General features: G+C 30.0%; 4 protein-coding genes across 7 annotated transcripts; 2 read left to right on the top strand and 2 right to left on the bottom strand.

Moving 5' to 3' along the window:
- The first annotated feature begins 458 nt into the window (after window positions 1–458).
- Pka-R1 (protein kinase, cAMP-dependent, regulatory subunit type 1) lies at window positions 459–6,805 on the top strand. 3 transcript variants are annotated; one of them, XM_015319131.2, is made up of 6 exons: window positions 459–717; window positions 822–1,234; window positions 4,446–4,755; window positions 5,052–5,318; window positions 5,399–5,611; window positions 5,807–6,805. In XM_015319131.2, the coding sequence occupies exons 2-6, from the start codon at window positions 1,070–1,072 to the stop codon at window positions 5,977–5,979; spliced, it is 1,128 nt and encodes a 375-aa protein (XP_015174617.1). In that variant the 5' UTR covers window positions 459–717; window positions 822–1,069; the 3' UTR covers window positions 5,980–6,805. The 3 variants fall into 3 exon arrangements, with proteins under 3 accessions (XP_015174617.1, XP_015174620.1, XP_015174618.1); XM_015319134.2 differs by lacking the exons at window positions 459–717; window positions 822–1,234 and adding an exon at window positions 2,551–3,036; XM_015319132.2 differs by lacking the exons at window positions 459–717; window positions 822–1,234 and adding an exon at window positions 3,056–3,732.
- Window positions 6,768–13,082, bottom strand: LOC107065442 (leukocyte receptor cluster member 8 homolog). 2 transcript variants are annotated; one of them, XM_015319130.2, is made up of 7 exons: window positions 12,949–13,082; window positions 12,757–12,892; window positions 12,002–12,411; window positions 9,822–11,041; window positions 9,209–9,542; window positions 8,863–9,070; window positions 6,768–8,263 (listed from the first exon to the last, which is right to left on the bottom strand). In XM_015319130.2, the coding sequence occupies exons 2-7, from the start codon at window positions 12,822–12,824 to the stop codon at window positions 8,101–8,103; spliced, it is 2,403 nt and encodes an 800-aa protein (XP_015174616.2). In that variant the 5' UTR covers window positions 12,825–12,892; window positions 12,949–13,082; the 3' UTR covers window positions 6,768–8,100. The 2 variants fall into 2 exon arrangements, with proteins under 2 accessions (XP_015174616.2, XP_015174615.2); XM_015319129.2 differs by having other exon boundaries at window positions 12,757–13,051.
- A 372-nt stretch (window positions 13,083–13,454) lies between these two features.
- Window positions 13,455–16,696, top strand: LOC107065496 (transmembrane protein 209). The gene is made up of 8 exons (XM_015319235.2): window positions 13,455–13,650; window positions 13,769–13,894; window positions 14,007–14,302; window positions 14,412–14,738; window positions 15,308–15,441; window positions 15,527–15,853; window positions 15,938–16,159; window positions 16,245–16,696. Exons 1-8 carry the CDS (start codon window positions 13,604–13,606, stop codon window positions 16,371–16,373), a joined length of 1,608 nt encoding a protein of 535 aa, XP_015174721.1. The 5' UTR covers window positions 13,455–13,603; the 3' UTR covers window positions 16,374–16,696.
- A 1,175-nt stretch (window positions 16,697–17,871) lies between these two features.
- LOC107065492 (uncharacterized) lies at window positions 17,872–22,566 on the bottom strand. The gene is given in 4 exon segments (XM_015319226.2): window positions 17,872–21,142; window positions 21,145–21,537; window positions 21,665–21,998; window positions 22,393–22,566. Coding segments are annotated over 4 exon segments (3,789 nt in total). The 3' UTR covers window positions 17,872–18,254.
- Window positions 22,567–22,923: the final 357 nt, after the last annotated feature.

Below are 22,923 nucleotides of genomic sequence, written 5' to 3'. Positions count from 1 at the left end.
CCTAGTTTTAATAATGATCGAAATAATCACACATAATAGAATTATATGTTAAACATATTGACGATGTTGTATCAATTAAAATTATATATTTGTATATTTTGATATTTTATAGAAAGAAAGAACAAACGTAATGTAAATTATTATTTTTATACAAATTTCTGCGAAATAGTTATACGTTTAACGTAGTTTCTAGTTTAAAAATATTATTTATCTTTCAATATGTAATAAAATAGAAAATGATATTACTGATAGTAGGTAACATTATTGAGTTGTACAATAGATGTCACTATAATATCGTTCTAAAAAGCTTTGCAATTATATTTAAATTATTAAATAATCGTAAATTCTAATGAAAGAACATTCGATAGATATATCGATTGTTCGATATACGATTCGATTTAGTTCGATCAAATTCGAGTATTAACTCGATCTCACTTGGATCATAGAATTGACGCATTTCTATTTGGTACATTGGTACGAGTAGACAAACAATAGTTAATAGGTTTAGGTGGAGTGACTTTCTAATATTATTATTTTTTTTGTATCTGTTGCGACTTAGAGAAAAAAAGAGAGAGATAGAGTTTCATGTTAAGAATTATGCAAATTACCATAATGAGTATTAATAACTTTGTTGTTCGTAAAAGTATAACATTTTCATAAGGTGTAATGTCATAGCAAAATGAGACGTCATTACTGTCTTGTACATCATAATTAATGGTATGTATTATTTGATCGTCATACAATTTTTTATATATAAATTCATCAACAACAATAAATTATCAACAGATGATAAAATCACATTTGTCTTTTTTTCTTTTTAGATTTTCGTGTAAAACAAATTTAACCTGTTATCTATTGCGGCCTTAGAATTTTGATCTAAGTGTGTATGTACATATTTATACATATATCGCTATGAATAATAAAGACAACTGGATGAATAAAATTACTTGCTGTTAAAGTAATCATCATTATCGTGTATCGCTGAGAACACGAGATGATTCAAATAATCGATTTGGGTGAAGGATTCTTAAGAAGATACTGGCAATAAAGTATTGAGTTGTTCATCAATATGGCGGCGAATCTCGAGGAAGAACAAAGTTTACGGGAGTGCGAGGAATACGTTCAAAGACATAACATTAAACAAGTTTTAAAAGATTGTATAGTGCAACTCTGTGTGGGCAGACCTCAAAATCCAATATCCTTCCTGAGAGAATATTTTCAGAAATTGGAAAGGGTATGTATTTGAAATGATTTTTTAACCTTATATGTGGACATTTTTGACAATATGATTGTTATAGAACAAAAAACGTTACAATGGTATTAAAGAATACAAAATATATGTATCCTATCAAACAACTTAATGTGTTATTAAGTATTATCGCGTTGTGTTATTCATTTTCATATTATTTAAAATATTCATTAATATAGTAATATAAAATAAATATTCCAAATTGCTAATTTGTCAGTACTAGCAATTGTGAAGTTAAAATTTTAATAATACTAATAATATAGATTAATGTAAATAGATTTAAAACATATTATCGACAATATATTATTTACGTACAATTATATTTATTCGTATTAAGAAAAAATATTAAAAACTTTCTCTATTAATTTTTCTATTGCTTCAAAATACGTATGCATAAACATTGTTTTAATAAACATTCGAATAATATATGCATGTGACAATATATATGTTCAATATCAAAATCTTATTGTCTATTTTGATTACAACCAAAATTTTGTATTATGAATTCAATTGACATAAAAATAACCAAAAGACTTTTTAGTTAATATCGAAAACATTAATTTACATCGATAAAAAAATAATCTATGAAATATGAACTACAAAGAAATTTAACTTCTAATAATAATAATAATACATTATAATTGAAAAGAAAACAATTTTCTAAATTTTTTATATTCAAAATCAATATCGCCGACTATATAATATAACTACTGTATAAGTATATACAGTTTCTTATCCGTCATTAAAACATATTTTAACACGTTGCCAAACACTTTTAATTTGATGATCGTGCTTAAAAACACATTTGTTTTTAATTTTTTATAAATGACTTTCGACGGCTGTATCGTTATTTATCTACATATCATCGGCAATGTGTCAATATAGTGCAACAGTAGTAGAAACAGTAGTAGTAGTAATAGCAGTAGTAGTAGTAGTAGTGGTAGTAATGTGAGTAGTAGTGTAATTGATACGTTAAGAAAGACGGGGTAAAGAATGGAAAGGTAGAGGGAAAGGAAGATGAAATTGGTACGGTACGATAACGATGACGTAAAATCATGGCCATGACGACATCGAGCGAAAGGTGCGCAAAACAATCTCGAATATAAATGTATATGCAACACATACGAGAGCAGAGAACAGGAGACATGTATAAAAAATAAACAGATGAATTTAAAAGAGATTAAAAACTGCTACTCTTCGATATCAATCGAAGATAAACTTAAGTAAAGCGTATATAAGTCGGGGGGGGGGGTGAAGAGGGATATGACACTTTTCGTGTGGAAGAGGTTGGTATCTTGTTAGAGGAGGTTATTATTTTCCCTCATAGTAGATGTGCACGCGTGTATAAGAAAAGAGACAATATATATCAAGTAAAATATATGAAAGACAGAAAGAAAGAAAGAAAGAGAGGTAAGGAGAGAAGGTTCGCGCGTAGATGAACATGAGAAAAGTGAAGAGGCAGGGTGGGGGTAATAGAAGACTGGGGCAAAAGAAAGAGAAAGAGAAAGAGTAGAAGGGGAAATGATAGAAGGGAGGAGGTAAGCATGTTGCACAGGGGCCACGGGATCTAAACATAGCATATGCTCGAAATATAACAAGGCAAAACCTTAGCCAGGAGGCACGCAAACTTAACGCATACACATATCGACGTGGGTTCTCCAAAAATTTGGAAACTTAAAAAAAAAAAAAGAAAGGAGAGGGAGAGAAGAAGAAGACTGAAAGATCAAAGCGTCGAATACGACGTTTAGTTCGTAGACATCAGTTGATAAATTGAATTCGTTCGCTAGGTATGTAGCTAGTTTATAGCTAAGTTACTTGTTCATTCGATTCCTCTCTACGTCTCACTTTCGATTCTACAAATACTAATTACTGTAGACGAGGAGGAGGTAGTGGAAAAGAGATAGAAAGAGAGAGAGAAAAGAAAAGAGTGCAAGAGTGTCGCCGCCGTAACGAAAAGCAAGTAGATAGCGCGGCATCATCGAACGTGGTGTGTTGTTAGGGTCATCGGTTAATCAGATTCAGGGAAACCTTAGAAGGCAACGTGCGAGAAAAAAAAGAAAAAGTACTAAGTTGATCTGTAACACTTTACGAGGAACGAGAACGAGAAGAACGAATTGAGGATTAACATATTTGTCTTTTTATTCCTTTTTATTCAATTTTCATTTTGAATTAATTTTTTTACATATTTCCGGTATATACAGTTTTTTCTTTTCTTTTATTTTTCGTTTTCTTTTCATAGAAATACTTCGTTTATCATCGTCATTATCATTATATTTTGGGATTGTGTTTCGCAAACGATACCAGCGGTACATTTCATAAAGATCAACGTAGTACAAAAAAAAGAGCGGGCTCGCGTTCTCTCTTTCTCTTTGTTATCTCTTTCTTTTTCTTTCTGTTGATCGAATTTTTGAATATCCCGTTATATTTTTACGTGTTTGAAGAAAAATAACGCTAAACGACCAGCATAAAGGATGAGTCACCAGGTATGTGTGTGTGTGTGTGATGTCGTCTTTCAGAAATTTAAATATAAGAAAGAGAAAAAAAGAGAATATATTATTATTAAATTGATTTTTACTTCTCATTCAATTTTTAATTATTCATTTGACTTCCCATCGGGACTATCGAAAAATGTATTTGAAAACCGCGCGGTTTTTCTTTTTTGTTTTTATTAATGACACATTTTGATGTTTTATTATTATTTTTGATTTTTTTTTATATTCAATTCTTTTGTCATATGTATTACTAGATTTGTATAAAATCAATGATGTTAATGCCTCGTATAAAAGCATCGTTTATATACGATTATTAATGCTTATAAAAGCACTCGTGTTTGAGAACGTCAACTGACCTATGCCATTATTCGTTACCTTCCTTTCCCTTCTTCTCGATTCTATTCTTTGCATATGGTCCATATTTTTTATTATTTAACGATTTAATGATGAACGTTAGATGAAAGAGAAGTATGAGGAGAAGAAGAAGAAATAGAAAGTATGACTTTTAGATTCGAAAATAATTGTTTTCTTTTAAAAGATCATAGTTTTAATAATTACATATTATTTAATTAAACATTGTAATAATTCAATGGTGATATGGGGTAAAGGGTAGAAATAGATGATTTTGATATTAATAAGATTTGCGTATGGTGTCCTTAAAAAAAATGATTTCAATTTTATTAGTTTTAAATGAAATTTTAAAGGAACAAGCTCACGATGCAAAACAACAAATCGCTACGAGTCCTGAGGACACCGAGGATATGCCTGCTGGTCAACAAGGACCACAAGTTCCAAGACGTCGTGGTGGTATCTCGGCGGAGCCAGTATCAGAAGAAGATGCAACTAGCTATGTTAAAAAAGTTGTACCGAAGGATTACAAAACAATGGCTGCTTTGAGCAAAGCTATCGCTAAAAATGTTCTATTTGCACATCTCGATGAAAATGAGCGATCTGATATATTCGATGCTATGTTTCCTGTTACCTTTTTACCTGGAGAAGCGATCATACGTCAAGGTCAAGTCCTAACTCATACATACACACATAAAGTAGGTCATAAGTTCCTAAGCTTACAGTTTTTGCAATCTACAAAAATATTAACAAAAAATCGTGAGTTAATTTTTGAAAAATTATCTGGGAATTTTTGACCCACCCCGTATATAATATATATATATATATTATATGAATTTTCGATTTTATTTAGCTTCTTTTTCTTTTTATTCCTTAGTTTTGTAAGGACGTACATACAGATGCATGCATAGATATAGATAAGTTTTACTTGAATTTATTGATTTTTTTTGTTTCCTTTAAAGGTGACGAAGGTGACAACTTTTACGTAATCGACCAAGGCGAGGTTGAAATATTCGTTAATGGTGAATTAGTAACGACTATTGGAGAAGGTGGAAGTTTCGGTGAACTTGCATTAATTTATGGGACTCCACGTGCTGCTACAGTTAGGGCCAAAACTGATGTTAAATTATGGGGCATAGATAGGGATTCCTATCGTCGAATATTAATGGGTTCGACAATCAGGAAACGAAAAATGTATGAAGAATTTCTTTCCAGAGTCTCGATTTTAGGTACATATACTTTGAAGAATCTTTTATCGAAATATAATTTTCTTTTTCATTTTTTACTTATTGATTTTTTTAATTTGTAGAATCTTTAGACAAATGGGAAAGACTTACAGTGGCTGATGCCTTAGAACCAGTTGCATTTGATGATGGAGAAATGATAGTAAGACAAGGTGAACCTGGTGAAGATTTTTACATTATTGTTGAAGGAACTGCTGTAGTATTACAACAACGTTCGGAAGGAGCGGAACCTCCTGAACCAGCGGAAGTGGGTCGTTTAGGTCCATCTGATTATTTTGGTAACATTTTTATATCATATTATAACAAGTAATTTATGTTTATTCAAATTTTGATAGTTTATATATGTATATACATCCATGGTGGAACAAATGATTATCCTATTGTTGTAATGATACTATTAATAATCTTTCTCTATGTATTTACTTTATGCATACATCTATATATACTAATATCTAATAGTAAATAATTTATAGGAGAAATAGCATTACTACTGGATCGACCAAGAGCAGCAACAGTTGTAGCAAGGGGTCCTTTAAAATGCGTCAAATTAGACAGAGCCAGATTTGAACGTGTCTTAGGACCTTGTGCTGACATTTTGAAACGCAACATTACTCAGTATAACAGTTTCGTATCCCTATCGGTATAAATTCAATCAGCACGAAAAAACCGTACCGATCATACTGATTCCAATTTTTCAGACACTATGCTTCAACAACAACAATAATAAGAAATCTAATGTTAAACATTTTTCTATTTCGTTAGTGCTTCATTTGTTAAAATGCATATTATATGTCGAGTATTATTAATATACATACATATTGTATATCATTAGAAAAGAGAAAAAAGATAGTAAAAATAAGAAAAAAAAAACAAAACAAAACGAAAACACGTAGTATATAAGATTATTATAACGCACTCTATAATAGCTAACGACTCATATAACAAAAATTCTTCTGGTTATATTGTGTAAATTGTGTTTTTAAAAAAATCTTATTTTTATTATTATTAAAATATCATTTATCTATTGTCTTTTTGTTGACGATCAAGTTCTAAATTGATCAATTTGTATTTTTCTGATACATTTGTTATATTTAGACACGCACGTATTTATACAGTATTATTATTACTTTTGTATTATCATAAATTTTGAGATATATAATGCTTTAAAATAAGGTCGCTGGTCGACTATGGTAAATATTTTATGGTATTCAAATAATTGATAATCAAAATTTTCTTTTTAGCTTATATTATTTGTTACATATTACATAGCATCACTACATTGATAATATTTCTATAACAAATATGTATATGATAAAGCACATACATATATAATGCCCAATTTATGATTTATAACACAGGTATTGATAAATGATAAAACTAGTCGCAATTAATAAACTGAAAGTGCGTTTAGATTTGATTTATATAACACAAAAATGTTCGAAAAATTAAATAATTTATTATGCACAACATTATACACGTATTTTATCTTACAATTTAATATCTACCTTTTCCCCCAATTTAAAAATCTTACATATTCCTTAAACCTTAAGAAAAGGTTTGTTTTTCTTAATCGAATAACAAGCCAATCATTTTGAATTACTTCTTTGAACTAAATATTATAAAACTAGAACTTGGTTTATTCATATAAGATATATATTTACAAATGTCCAGCATAAAAAAAGTGATATTAAAGTTTATTTTCTTGCTGGTGTTATTTTGTTACTATTTTATTTGTATTTTCCTAAAAAGAACACAGCGGCTTTGCATCATCATCCTTGATAATAAATCATTGTGTTCTATAAATCTTCTTGTATTGAATCTCAATCACCACTTATTTTTGTATGCCTCATAAGTTGCTGTCTGCGAAATGTCACAATTTTTTTCTCTCTTCCCATAGAGAATAAGTGAAGACATTCCATGAGAAAACACTTGTTGAATTGAATGAGAGTAGTCTATTTCTTGATTAGCGATGAAAACAGTTTATCACAGACACACAAATCAAAATCTTCAGAAATATGTTCCTCTTCTTACATTTGGTTATTTTATCTTCATATAAAACGTGTAGCAAAAAGAATGATCTACACATTTTAACCAAGAATTCGAATAATTCATTGGAATACCTGGCACTCAAATGATGAGAAGAAAAATATGGACTATTTTGTTTCTAAAACTAACAATAGGAGACAATGAAGGAAAAAAATCTCTTATGAAGAAAACGAATTTCTTGCCACCTCCAATTTATTCTTCATCACTTTCGGTTTCATACCGAATCTGATTGAGAAATACAAGATACAAATGAAAAAATTATTTGATCTTTCTTGCTCTGTTTTCTTCGTGTTTGTTTTTATGATATCCAATTCATCAAATAATGATTATAATTTTATATTTTCTACCGTATTCATAATTCACAAATTCAGAAAATTTATCCATGATGTGCATAAGAATAATGTACAAATTCCTCAAGAATGTTTCGAGTAGTAAGATTTTGCTCAGGCTATAAACCATTCCCAATCGATGACAATGATTGGAAATTATACAAAAGAATTGGTTTATATCCAGCCCTTTGAGCAGAAAAAATAAATGAACCCGCTCCAACTTTGGAATATATGCATATGCATATAAACGTGTAAATGAGAAGTTATTACACGTGCGTATTATGTCAAATTAGAAAACGTATATGCATATACATATTTATTGTATATGCATATATATAGAGAATGCTTTTCGCTTAATGATTTACAGCGAATTAGGTAAGAAAAATATTTCTTTACCAACCACCTAGACAACCACTACTTGTTTTACAGTCGATTAGACGCCGTTCAGGATCAGCATAAACCAACGTAAATTCACTGACAAATTCATAGAACTTGTCCAATGTTTCAAAGGCCAATTCTGCTACGATGAAATCAACCGCCAAATTTTGCCGGTAACTAAACAGTAGAAGAAAGAAATACAAATGTTAGATGAATAAATTGCACATATACATATATATATATATATACATATACATAAACGTATGCATGTATAGATGCACACGTATATGTATATATAAAACAACATAAAATATGAATGATAAACATATATATAGATATAAAAAAAAATTTAACTTTCAGCTGCAGTACCCTGTAACAGAAATCTTCATAATTATAATTCCATTCTCTCTCTACTCTTTAATTATGTATCTATGACATTAAATCTAATTTGTGTATTTTATAATATACAAAGATAAATATATAAATAAATATAAATATATAAATATATCTAAATATATATATCTGCTTTTATATTCAAGTTCCTACTTAATAAAATAAAATAAAAATAAAAAAAAGTAATTATATTTACAATTTACAACTAACTATTTAAAATTATATACTTTATTCTTATCTTATTGTTAGTTAAAAATTGTTAGATTGAATATTGAAAAATTAAGTACCATATGCATCGTATCAAATAAAATGTCACCATATTGTTAATTCATAATAATATATATATGCAATGATAAATAATTTGAAAATAATATTGTACTTACGACTTTATCATTTGCTTCAAAGCAATCTTGCGTTCTCTGGCAGCAAACCAATCCATCAGAAACGCAGCCATTCTTGGTGCATTTCTGTATAACTTGAATAAAGCATGAAAGTTACCCAGCCACCATGCTGAACGAACTTTCAATGCATGTTTAATACATTCATCTTTTTTATCTTCGTTAGTAAGTGATGCTAAAATTGTTGTTAAATCTGTAATAAATAAAAAAAAGTTATAATATTTAAAAATTCAATGTGTACACATATAAACACATACAAATATATGTAACATATTCATATTCATATGATTATCATTATCATTATTATTATTTAATCATTTTCTATAATTACCTAAAGTATTTTTTGTAAAAATATAATATAATATACGGTATGCCACAAACTCGCATCTATTTTCACCACCCACATCTTGATATAACATTCTTAATTGTGTTTGACATTGATTAAATTCTTCATGATCTCCACGTTCTAAAGCTACACGAGCGTGGGTTTCATAAACATGGACAGTAAATGCATCTCTGATACCTTGCACGGTAAGATCTTGTCGTATAGATTTTAATTGATCACAAGCATATCTGTAGTCTTGTTCCACTACCCAACGATTCTTGACATAGGCCAACGAATTTTGAAGAACACTTACCGGTCGAATTGCAGATGGAGCAGGAGCCTAAAATATACACATATAATTTTGTTTAAACAAATATATATTAAATTAATACTAATTTTTCTAGTTTTTCGATCGAAAATAGCCAAGCTGCGCGATAACGCTTGTCATATTCAACATTCAAAATTGCCGAGAGGTGCGTTAGCACTTCTTTTCTCCTTACAAGCAACAAATTTGTTTGCTGTGACTATGAAGCTTTGCCACCTAGAGCGTTGGCACTTTTATGAAAGAAGAAGCGTGATCGTGCTGCTTGACACTCAAATGGTTAATGAAATGACTAACCGATGTTAGGCGTAAATAAGGCTTTTCTAAGTCCTTGCAAGTTCCAATGATGTGAAGTCCAGTGAAGTCAAAGTCAGGGGTTGGATCATCTCTAATGGCACAGTTGAATGTCCTAGAAATGGGATCGTTAAATCGTGCCGCACGTTGTTGAAGTTTCTCCTTGGACCCCAGTTCATCGCTATTGCCTGTAGCTAAACCAAACTCGGAATAGAAATGTGATTTTGTCTGCTTAGTCTTCTTGGGTTTCTTGTTGTTGTTGTGATTTTGTTTTCGTGTTGATTTTTTCGTTTTCAACGATTTGCTGTCATAGTCCCGATCGCTAACGTTAGACGAAGAGGAAGTGCTACGCCTGTGCTTCCTTAAAGGGGGACTACGAGTATGAGAACGTGATCTCGACTTTGATCTTGATCTTGACCGCGACCTCGACTTTGATCTTGACCTAGACCTTGATCTCGATCGTGATCTAGACCTCGATCTCGACCTCGACCTCGACCTCGACCTCGACCTTGACCTCGACCTTGATCGCCTATGGGCCACAGGGAGACGCGCGCCAAGCCTAGCTCCAAGAGAAGTTGAAAGCCCTTGCTTGCGCAAGCCTCCCTGTGTATTGGCCAATGGATTGGCTAAAGGATTATTTAATTTTAATGCTGGCTTCTGAGGCTTTATCGTCATAGTCATACGTTCACTGTGTATACTAGGTAAAGGCTCTTTGTCCCAATCTTTTACCCAAAGCGAACCATCATTAGCAGCTCGTGTTATTTTCCCTTTTAATATTATTTCAACCTGATCCTTGTCAACTGCTGTTTTACACTTTTCATAACACCTGTTCACGTAATTCTTTAAGCTGTCAGGCCAATCCCCAACTGGATTAGCATTTGATGCAGCAATAGGGGGATTATTTCCCACCGGAACACTAGTATTCGAAGATGCACTGACTGCTGTAGTGGCAGGTATAATAGGATCAGGAGATTCTTCAATGGGTGGAGGGGGTACAGCTATTTCATGTTGAATAGGAGGTAAAGGTGGTAGCTCCACTTTAAGATTAGGTTCCGATACAAAATTTGTTGTTACATTGTTTCCCTGAAAGTTATTGTTGAATTGTGCCGCTAGATTTTTGTTCCTCTTACGTTTTTTCTTTGCAGCTCCACTGTTTCCTGATTGAGGAAATCCTAATCCAACTTTCTTGTTTTGTAGATTGAATCGCACTTGTCCATTGTATTCTAGAAAAAATAGTTTTATTAAATTATATTAATCTTATACAGAGGATGATTCTAGAAACTTGGAAGAGTTATTGCTTATTTTTAACATGTTAAACGCCCCGTCACCCATATCTGATTAACGGTTATGTTTCCACGGGAGCCCCATTACCTGTAAACGGTTGACACTATTCTTCGTCCAATTAAATCAAGATTTTGGCGGTAATTTATAGTAATATAATTATGACGAGTATAAACAATATGAAGTAAACTATAAAGTAAACAAACAAAAAACATTAGAAATAAATAATAATGATCTTATCTCGAAATGCTTTTTCCGTTCCATGACCTTCTAGAATTTTATTATTTATAATATATTTCCTATTTATTCGTTGTACCACAAACTTATCATCTGTAAATACTCCCGCCTAAACAAAGATCTGAACAAAGAAAAATCTAAAGCACATGTGTATACATAAATATAAGTATATACACACTTATCGCGCTCTGTATACAATGAGTCATTCTCAGATTAAGGCCCCGAGGCAAACTCCAATGATTCACGCTGGGCGTTCAATATGTTAAGTAAAATTAAAAAAAAAAATAATAATAAAGACGTTTGAATATATTATGTCATATATTTTTTCTTCATAACGTAAAAGTATACTGACTGTATAACAATTCGGATATCATTAACGTCGTAACATCGGCAATGAACTTTCAAGTTCCTAATGCCAATTAATAATAATAATGTTTTTACTTCTATCATTTTTTCTTTTTTGCTTAAAAATGAGCAATAACCCGTCCCAGTTCCCTTAACAGTTTGAATGCCACGGAGGCCACCGGTGATCGACGGCGTGCCAAGATTAATAGAAATATATTCCACATCGTGGCGCCACGGACAATCTCGGTAAAATTGGCGTGGCACTCAACCTGTTAATCACTCAGTATACATAAGATCCAAATTTTACAAAGAATACTTACGAGAAATATCATTATGCATTCCGTTCCAATTACTATAAGAAAATGCACCGTAGACAAATCCTGAATGAGGCTGTATTGATGGTTGTACCTGATTATGTTGTTGAGTAGGTTGAAGAGGTGGAGGAGGTCCAGGAGGTAAAGGAGGAAGATCGGAATCGTCGTCTAAAGTCATGGGTGTTCCAGGTACTGGAGGCTGTTGATGAAGTTGTTGTTTTATTTGATTATTTGCCTGTGAATTCTGCTGTTGAAGAGGCTGTTGTTGTTGTGGCTGTTGCTGTTGCTGATGCTGCGGATGTTGCTGCATTTGCTGTGGATTAAAAGCATGCCCATAGGCAGGCACCATCGTGGGATAATAATTAAACATTTGACCTTGATGCGATACTCCTTGGTATCCTGTCCCATACAATTGGCTAGAACAAAAATACAAACAAAATTATTCATTGTAAAAAATTTAAAATTTCTTAATAGGAATGAAAAATAAATGGAATATTGGCTTTTATTTATAAATTGCTTACAACATTTTTATTTGATCTATATCAAATTATACAAAATAAGAAAATAATTAAAACCATTATCTCAAAATAATTAAGCAGCCTCTCTCTTCCTCTCTTCCATTTTCTTTTTAATATCAATTCTTATAAATTAGTCATAAAAATGATAGAACTGTATTAAATATGATATTTAATAAATCTTATTTAATATATATATATATTTATATATATAGAATTATAATAATTGTAAGACGTAATATTTACCTTGGGTAAGATGGAAACATAGCGTGCATGTTATTTGGTGAAGGATACTGCCACGCCATGTTCGCCATTGAACTCGGTCCTAATTGCTGAGGCTGCTGAAATGGCTGCTGCTTCTTCTGAGACGCTAAAATCTCCCCTTCAGACATACTCGTTAAAAAAGAATCTCGAAATAATTCCTTGATAAAATCTTACTTCACAACGTATTATTTTCAAGAGGAAATATCGCTTATTCCGTTAATGCTACGAATATAATCAATAAATAAGCTGTTGTAAAACGTACGCACTTCACGAAACACTACGTAATACGACCCACATTTCCTTCTATAATAAATTGCCAGACCTACAACTTAAAGGATAGAATTTATGAAACTAGTGGGAACTGACTCATAACAATGATGCCAACCTAACTTATATAACTTTATTATGTGTATATCTATGAGTATATTTTATTATTAATCTTATAAGGTATTAATTTTATTTATTTTATATGCACTCATACATAATTGAAATTTAAATTATTCATATTACGTTCAGAACACTCTGCTTTGTCCTGATTCCTGCGAATCAGCTTCCTTAAAGCATTGATCCTTGCGAGGTATCGATAATACTTCGAGACGCTACCGCTACTACAACGTGAGTCACCACTTACGCTACTAGGTGCTATAGATTTTTTCTTTGGTCGCATATTGTGTTGGTATTCTTGATTTGATCAATTTGTTGTTACATACAAAACGTTGTATATAAGATTCTGTACATTGAAAACATAAAATTTTTTATTACATAATTCATACATATATTGTTAAGAGTTTAAAATTTTTTTTTAAATATTTTTGTAAAATATTTTAAAATGGGAGATTTTCATTCCCCTATGCGTCTTATTTCTCATAATGCAAGGTATTTTAATTCATATAATTTGAATGCGTTTAACTAAAATATAACATTTTATTTTTTTAAATCAAAATAATTTTATATAAAGAAATATCTATAATTATGATTATTAATTTATTTATAGAAATTTAACACCTAAACCACAAGTTCAACAAATTCTTCATTTAAAACAAGTTCAAAATAAAACAAAGAAAAATATTACATGGTTCTTTATAAACAGTATTCTTGTCAGTATTATTATCACAGATATGTAAGTTTTAAAATTTTATTTTAAAATTAATTTATATATATATATATATATATATATATAATTAATTTATTAGTATTGATTATTATTTAATTATGTATGATTTATATTTTAGATTATACGGGGGTACAGCTTATAAACCATTTTTTTGGATTGAATGGTTTTTGGCATCGATATTTGCTATAAATGCATTTTATCATATAGTACAGTATACTTGGACAAATTTTCAAATACAGCCAATAACATTAAGTCCACGACAAAGAATTTTATTAGGAGTATCTAAGGATGATCCACTTTTCAAAAGTGAAACACCTGTACAAAAAACCATGGAATCGAATACATCCTTAAATTTATCTTGTATTAGTCTTAACAGACGCGTGACACCACTTGGATCCTCGCTAAATGAAAGCAGTAAGTAAAAAAGTTTAATTACTTGTTATTGATGTATTATTATCACAAATACATCTTTATTTATCATATAGAAAAAAAAAACTTTGTATATAATTATATTTTGTTGAAGAGGATTATTCAATACATACATTTGCTAAATATGGCAATGCATTGTCTCCAAAACTAAAGCTCAATGGTAATGGATCTATGAACAAATCTTTAAATTCTTCTATAAATAGTACATTAGCAAGCGAAAGTTTCATCCAAAATGAAGCTGAATTGCAAAAATATTTAAAAGATGCATCCGTACAAAGAAAAACTATACTTTCTACTAATATCGATGAACCCTCCAATTTGTTGAGTTCATTTTGGACACATCCTGCTGTTAGAAGTACCAATGAAGTTTCTCCTGCTTTAAGAAGATGTGCTTATCAACTTGCTCCTACTATGTCTTTTGGTAAATTATAATATATATATATATATATATATAAATAATGTGTAGGATGGTAAAAAAAAAAAGTCCAATATTTTGCAATATATATTTTATTTTCCAATACTAATTCAAAGAATATTTAAAAGTGTACGTTAACCTATAATCTTTAAATATCAGAATTGCATTCAAATGGAAGATAGACATATCGAATATCTATGTTTTGTACATATTATGCTTATGTCTACGAATTAATCTTTGTTGATATTAGTAATAGTTTTTGCTTATTTTCATAATAAACGTATCTTAACAACCTTGAGCTAATGTATTTCTAAGTAAATTCTTATGTGTATATTTAATATATTGCCAAAAACATGCTTATGATATCGAATACTTATAAATAATAAAAATTTGTTTAATTTAAAAGGGTTGATTTTAAGACCCATTTATCATATCAATTAGACATTTTTTATTCCTCTTTACAAGTACTATAAGCCCTTAAAATATTGGACCTTGTTTTTTACCACCCTGTATATAAATATATATTTATAAAATAAATTATTATTGTGTTAAAAATAATTGTAATTTTTATCTAGATAAATCAAAATCTTCAAGTCCTTGTGTAGAAGAAGGAAATTCGCCAAGAGGTACCTTTGGTATTCCAGATGTTTGGAGAAAATATAGAGTTGATCCAATTAAAGTTAATGAATGGACTGCTAATCTTCGCATGGTATATACTATTTCTTTTTAAAATGATTACTTTTATTAACAAAAAATATGCTATGAGTCTATGTGTTATATGGAAATTATTTTAGTGGATTAGTAAAACTGTTGTCGAAAGAGTTGCTACAGAAATTGATAACATATGTTCATCTTTGACTCGTCATGGTTTAAGTGATTCTCAACCAGGACATATTGGTTTGGATAGACTGAGAAAATTGGCACAAGCACAATTTTTAGTGTCTACGATACCAACGCTTCCTACATTAGTACCTTTTCTAGAATTATCCAACAATCAAGAATATTTAGTAAAAAGAATTAAAACGCTTGCCAAAGGAGGTTCTATGAGTGAATTCAAATGGAATAGTGGTGGTTCGCATAATGGCAAAGAATGGGATTCTAGTTTACCGACTGATTCAGCTGTAAGAAATTATTGATTATTTCTTTAGAAAAAATAAAGTTTATTTTTATCTATGCACAAATATGTTTATATGCATTATTTGTAGGTAATAATGCATTTAATAGCAACTTATATGGATACGCAATTAGAAGCTCCTTTAGATCAACCAGATGCACGTCCTTTCTCATCGAGGTATATGGCTCGATCAGGCATGGATTTACCAAGAAATAAAGGTCCTATAATAATGTGCCAATCTGTAAATCCACCCCATTATTGTTTAGCGTTATCTGGCGATTCCTTGCCAACTGATTACGAAGAAATTCAACGGGTAAATAATATTCTTCTCATATATATATATATAAAAATGTATATATATATATAAGTTTAATTCACATAACATTTATATTTTTCAGGGTAGAAACAATTTATTTTACACACTCTTACTTTTTTTATATATTGTTAAAACTCGAGATCATGGTATGTTAGGACGTGTTAATTTAGGAGCATCAGGTATTAATATCTTATGGGTTATTGAAGGCTAAAATTAATAAAAAAGCGTTTATATAATTTTACTTAATATAACTTATATAAACAATTTCAATCTTTTCACAATTGGATATGTTTCTATAGACAAATTTTAATTAAGTATATATTAATATACATATATTAACAAACAATCAAATGATATTTTATAAAATATTTATGAGTATGTGTATGGGTATGATAAAAAAAAATGAAAGAGAGAAAGAAAGAAGTATATTTGAATTTTACGAACTCTTTATTCACATATACTTACCCATTATGTACAAATAAAACAGAAATTACGATTTGTAATCAATAAAGATATTTCTATACTATTATGAAATACATTATTATTAACTATTTGTTTGTTTTTTTCGGATTAAAACTGACATCAATAAAGAGAAGACGTAATTTACAGGGCTGAGTAATATTGATTAAGTTTATCTACTAATTTTTTTCTTTGTTTTAAATATAAATGCATATGTTTTCCTGTGAATTCAGCTGAACGGTTCTATAAATGCACTAATCGCGTACCAAACTTTATAATAACTGTCTTTATCAAGTTTGATATCTTTTAAGTAGAGAGAAATTTTGGTTTATTTATATATCTTATATATTTAATTTACTCTTTTTATTAGGATAATAACACAAATATTATGAAATTATAATTTTATAAATTAAGTTCACTATTTCATTTTACATTTTATATTTATATCTATATGAAATAATAATTGTCTGAAAAACTTGTATAGAACATAAAAAAAATACATACAATTTAGTTCAATATATAACAAATTATTATTATGAAATTACTCTATAATCAACGTAACAATATGATTTTTTAAAACAATTATTTAACTTCTATATAGAAAAGTATGTCGACACATGTTTAAAAAATGTAAACATTTTATTTTTTGTATTTTATATTAATATTTATAACACATAATGTATTAAATATTTAGAAAATTATCAATTAAGTTAGATAACTCTTGTCATAGAAGATATATTTTATTCATTTATTAAGTAACAAGGACTCTTAAGATAAATATCGTTTTTTTTTTAATTTTTTGTTTTTTGTTCTTTTTTAAATAGAAATAGTAGGATACATTTATAATAAATGAAAATATAAAAACCTGTTTTTATTTTTAAACTACAATTAAATACTTATCGTTGAAACTTATAATTCAAAAAAAATATATCTTACATGAAAATATAACAAATAAATGAGAATCTATTTAATAACGATTTGCTTTAAGCATGTCTTTTAATAAAATATTATTCATATGTAATAGATATGATAACGGATAAAATCAATTTTTTATATTAATTTGGTTATACAGATATTTTTTCAATTAAAAATCATACCATACATTTACAATCTTTCCCTCTCTCTCTCTCTCTTTCTAGCATATACTCAGCCCTGTGTGATACACAATATTTTAATACGGTAGAAGAGTATACTTCTCCTATACTGCAGACTATGCAAGTTTTATAATTTGCATTTGCGTCTTGTAAAAATAAACTTTAGTATAACGTATCATACATAATTCTAATTACAATCATATATCACCGTACCAAGTATGCATTAAAAAGGGATCTGCAAGGCTTACTTATTTAATAAGTATAGTATACAAGATGGTCTTTTTCTTTCTTTTGAGATTAACAGCTTTGCTAGAAGATCAAACTAGCAGAATTATTTTACTGCTCTTTCTAATAGGAATGAAAAGAAGAGAAATATCATGCAAAGAGAGCATTGAGAGCTCATATTTTCAATCCTTTTTTTTCGTTCACGCTATAAAATTAAGATGATGCATTCTAACAGTATCAATACATCATTGTTCTTTTTTACCTTTTTCTAATGGTAATTTTTACATCTTTAATTTACTGAAACTCTCGACATGTTACGACGTTGTAAATATTTTTGTACCTTCGGGTAATATTACTTCGTCACTTACATCTGCAAGAGTTACAGTGAACGGAAGTATAAGTGGCATTACTATTTCTTGATGTTGCATTATTTGTTGGGTAGTTACTGGTTCAGCTTGTCTAGTAATAGTAATGGTCTTAATGTTTTGTGATTTAACAACTTGCGTTTGAGTAAGAGTCTGTTGTATTCTCTGCGATGGTTGTTGTGTTTGAACTTCGGTAAGTGTTTGAATACGATTCTGATTTTGCAAAAAGTTTTGCTTACATCGTTTGCTATGCGCATAACGACTACCATTGTTATTAAATCTACGATCACACGTAGGACAAGCATAAGGCCTTTGACCTGTATGAATAAAAACATGTTCTTTTAATGATTTCAATCGACGGAAATTCTTGGGACAATACTTGCAATGATACTTTGCTTCACCAGTATGCGATGTCAAGTGATTAGCAAGAGTATCAGCTCGGGCAAATGCTCTAGAACAATACTGACAGATATATGGTCTTTCTTGTGTATGTGTCCTCATATGCATTTTTAGGTACGCATTTGTGGTAAAAGGTCTAGAACATACTTCACAAACATATGGCTTTATACCATTGTGAGCTCTCAAATGTGCTATTAAAGTAGTCGATTGCGTGAAACTCTTAGAGCATATTTCACATAAAAATCTTTTGGAGCTATCCGTTTCTTTGTTTTTCTTAAATGGTCTATCGTGTTTTGATAAATGATTGGTAAGTTGTTCCTCTTTAATAAATCGTTTTGTGCATCTTGTACATTTATATGGTTTGATCATATTATGCTTAGCCACATGAATTTTTAAATGTTCTCTTCTATAGAATTTCTTTGGACATATGTCACACAAATATTTTTTACCTTCGTGTACTTGTATATGACGTAATAAACCTTTTCTAGAAGTATAATGCTTGTTACATTCGGTACATTCAAGGCCCACTATATCTGTCCTTCTTTTCCGAATGATTTTCTCTCCCTGCTTTCTTTCTTCAGGGCATGGTTCAATTTCTCTCAGATCTTCTTCCGTTAAAATTCCTTCCGTTACATGTTTAGCTCTATGTTGTCTAAGTATTTCATTATTTTCAAAACTGTCACCACAAATATTGCACTTTCTTACCTGATCAGGATTCTTTTCTGAGCATTTATCATAATGAGCTTTCAATTTATCCTTACGATAAAATTTCACATTACATATATCACATTCAAAGTTTGGTTCTTCATGAAGTAATTGATGTCGTAACAAAGATTTTTTCGTACTATATCTTTTTTTACATGTTGCGCATTCGTGATTATCCATTAACCAATCCAAACCACTTTCGAAGTCAGAATTATCATCGTCATCGTCTTCGTCCTTTCTTAATTCCATACCACCTCCTATCCTTTGTTGTTCTTTTTTCTCCTGTGGCTTTTTAAATCTGTCTAATTTATCCATTTTATCTGCTTTTTCATCTTTTACGTGTTGCTCCATATGCTTTGTCAGCATATGTTTTGAGCTGCACTTTTTATTACAGGTGGCACATTCTAATTCTTTTCTATTATTAGCTTTCTTTAAAGAATTTTCATTCTTACGATTATGATGGACATCAATTAAATCATTATTATCATCTTCGTCATAATCTTCCAAACCATCTTCTGTTTTTATTTTATCAATAATCTTTTGCGCTGCTTTAGCTGCCACTCGTTTTATACGTTTATTAGGATCATATTCTTGCCCATGAACAAAAGTCTTATGGTTAGTTGCTATCAGATGATTACGTAAAGTCAATTCATTTCCAAATGTTTTATTACATTGCGTACATTTATAAGTCTTTATTCTTCCATGTTGTTCCATGTGTCTTCGTAAGTGATCCTTTCTCGTAAACTGTTGACAACATATTTTACAGTTGTATTTTGAAACTGTTTGCATATCAGTATGCCTCGAAAGAGATTTCTTGTGAGAACACGTTGATGTACAATGTTGACATTTAGATTCTTTCATTTCTTTTTCTTGAGCATCTTCTATATTATTTTCAACTTCCGAATCGTCTTCATTGTCTCCTTTATCCTCTTCTTCATCTTCTTTGTTAATTACATGATGCTCTATATTGTCTTCTAAATCCTGATCCATTAACATACCTTCCACTACATGTTTAGCACGATGATTTTTTAATTGCTCAAGTTCATCAAACTTTTCATTACAAATATTACATTTTAAATTAACGTGTGAAAGTGTATGCTTTCTTAAGCTTCGTCTAGTATAAAATTTCTCTGAACATTTGTTACATTCAAATATCTCCAAATGAGATTTCTTTCTATGTTTATCTGTTTCTTGATCATCTTCTTCATTTTCATTATATGATTCCTCCTCTCCTTTTGTCCTTTTTCTGCACTCATAATCTGAATGTTGCGAATTACTGTGGTTATCAAAACCTAAACTATTTTCGTCTTCGTGAAATGATATTTCTAGAGGCATGGAATCATCTTTAGCGTTTTCTTTTTCTTTTTCATGTCGTTTAAGATGTTTGTTAAATGAAATTATATATAAATATTCTTTACCACAATACGAACATTTGTTAGGCCTTTTACCAGACGGTGGCATCTTTGGAGAAGTATTAGATACTTTAGGTGATTTTTCAGGCACTTTTTTAAGAGACAAAGCTCGCCTAATTTCTTCATGTGAATGCATATGTTCCTTCAATACGTTCTTAGAAAGAAATTGTTTATCACAAAGATAACACATGAAATAAACTTTTTCTGATTTATCAGCTTGAGCTTTTTTAAGACGAGAACTAAGATTCAAATTTTCAAAATAATTTTCTTCGTCAGAATCTCTGTCGCTCGTAAAATTTCGTCGCGATGATCTTCGTTTACTTTTCTAATTTCAGTCGTAGATACGTCTTTTTCAACAAGGGTGTCATTATTTGTAAGCGGTATATGTTCCGTTTCTATTTTACAAGTTTCAAGTATATTTGATTCCATAAGCGATTCATTGCATTGTGTTGTATTTTCCTTAGAAAATGTTTTAGATTCTGTAGAAGTAAACTGTTCGTTCATAACATAATCTTGCTGCATAATGTAATCATGTTCTTCAGCAGGAATTGCATCTGTACAGTTTTCATTAATGCAGTCTGATTTTAATACTCCTTGATTGTCTGCATTATCTACCAATGTACATGTATCTTCGTCTATTTCATTTGAGAATTTCTCTTCGCTATGGGAGCTGTTTATCATATTTTGTTGTTCCAATATTTGTGAATTATTTTCTTCTAAATATTTTTAAAAAATATATATATTTTTAATTTCTTATATATTATTTTAAATATTATCAAATATCATAATCTGACAAAATTTGTCATTAAAAACTGAACTTTATGATGATATATAATAACTTACCTTCTCTTAATTGTTCTCGTTCTACCAATTTTTCAACATGTAACAATGCCAATTGTTCTTTCAACAGAGATTTCTCATTTTCTGATTCCTCGGTCAATCCTTCATTTTCATGTTGGTAATGAGATTCCAAATGAATATCATTGATAGCATCGCTTCTATCTACCTCCAAATGTACTTCAACTTCGTTAAAGAATAATTCTTCTTTAATGCCATCAAACTTTTCTCTTAATACATTGTCTGCTTGTTCAACTTGAAGTTTAAATTCATATGCAGATTCTAATTTGTCCGTGCATTCATTACAAATGTGAGGAGGTAATCCATCACCAGGTAACATCTGTGTAAATGTAGAAAAACTCTGATAATAACTCTGTTAGAGATTGGAATAAAATGAAAGTGAATTTGTTATTATTGTGAACAAATAAATGCTATTGGATACTACTTACAATCAGGGAAAAAATGATTCTATAATAAGATAAAACTAATAGGATATATATCTATAATACAGATATACACACGTACGCACATATGCATTACATATATGTATTATATACATACACAAGCATATACACAATGTGTGCGTATGTACATACGTATACATAATATATATAAATCATCTATCTATTAGTTTATTTTAGAGATAAGATCGACACTATGATAAAACGTATCACATGTATTTGTTTTTATCTTCTTACGTAGTGTTTAACCTCTGAAAACTTTAGGTATCTAACCTTAACGTTTGCGAAACTCATCGCTTTGGCCGATAAAGAGGCGATCTCATTTCCCAGAAAGAGGTCTCGCATCGCCAGATTACCATGAAGGCATATACGACATATCTCCACAGCAGACACAATTACTTGTTCATTTTGCGGCGGATTCGACGTACTTATTTCTACGGCGTCCATGTTTTGTTTAATGAACCAGGCTAATGCCTACTAACACACTCCTGTCTCCACTTCGCCAAACTCTCAAATTAATTCAACTCAACTCAACTTCCACTTGCCTTTCTCTCTTATTCTCTGCTTCTTTATTCTATTATTTCATACACCTTTCTTTAAGGTGAAACAAATGAACGCAAAATAGTAGTAATATACCATGATACATGATAATAATACTTCTTCGAAACCTTCGCGCTGTCTTCTCTTTATTTGTGCCGTTTTTTTAAGATTACTAGTGCTGTCATCTAGTGAATAATTGTTAAAAAACTTTATTAAAGCCGCATCGATTTCAAACCGTTTTAAACTTACTATTTCAGAATAACC

The sequence above is a fragment of the Polistes dominula genome, unplaced genomic scaffold (genome assembly GCF_049000335.1).
Source record: "Polistes dominula isolate Pdom_NZ unplaced genomic scaffold, Pdom_raw_medaka contig_24, whole genome shotgun sequence".
Classification (NCBI taxonomy): Eukaryota; Metazoa; Arthropoda; class Insecta; order Hymenoptera; family Vespidae; genus Polistes; species Polistes dominula.
Note: the sequence above shows the minus strand (reverse complement) of the source record. Positions and strands in the feature narration are given on the sequence as shown.

Excerpts from the sequence above, each read along its gene's own strand:
- Pka-R1 (XM_015319131.2), top strand. The coding sequence starts at position 1,070 with ATGGCGGCGAATCTCGAGGAAGAACAAAGTTTACGGGAGTGCGAGGAA. Across the intron at positions 4,756-5,051 it reads AGAAGCGATCATACGTCAAG|GTGACGAAGGTGACAACTTT; the intron begins GTCAAGTCCTAA and ends TTTCCTTTAAAG. Across the intron at positions 5,612-5,806 it reads AGGTCCATCTGATTATTTTG|GAGAAATAGCATTACTACTG; the intron begins GTAACATTTTTA and ends AATAATTTATAG.
- LOC107065442 (XM_015319129.2), bottom strand. The coding sequence starts at position 12,902 with ATGTCTGAAGGGGAGATTTTAGCGTCTCAGAAGAAGCAGCAGCCATTT. Across the intron at positions 12,412-12,756 it reads ATGTTTCCATCTTACCCAAG|CCAATTGTATGGGACAGGAT; the intron begins GTAAATATTACG and ends TTTTTGTTCTAG. Across the intron at positions 9,543-9,821 it reads CTTATTTACGCCTAACATCG|GCTCCTGCTCCATCTGCAAT; the intron begins GTTAGTCATTTC and ends TGTATATTTTAG.
- LOC107065496 (XM_015319235.2), top strand. The coding sequence starts at position 13,604 with ATGGGAGATTTTCATTCCCCTATGCGTCTTATTTCTCATAATGCAAG. Across the intron at positions 15,442-15,526 it reads GGACTGCTAATCTTCGCATG|TGGATTAGTAAAACTGTTGT; the intron begins GTATATACTATT and ends AAATTATTTTAG. Across the intron at positions 15,854-15,937 it reads GTTTACCGACTGATTCAGCT|GTAATAATGCATTTAATAGC; the intron begins GTAAGAAATTAT and ends CATTATTTGTAG.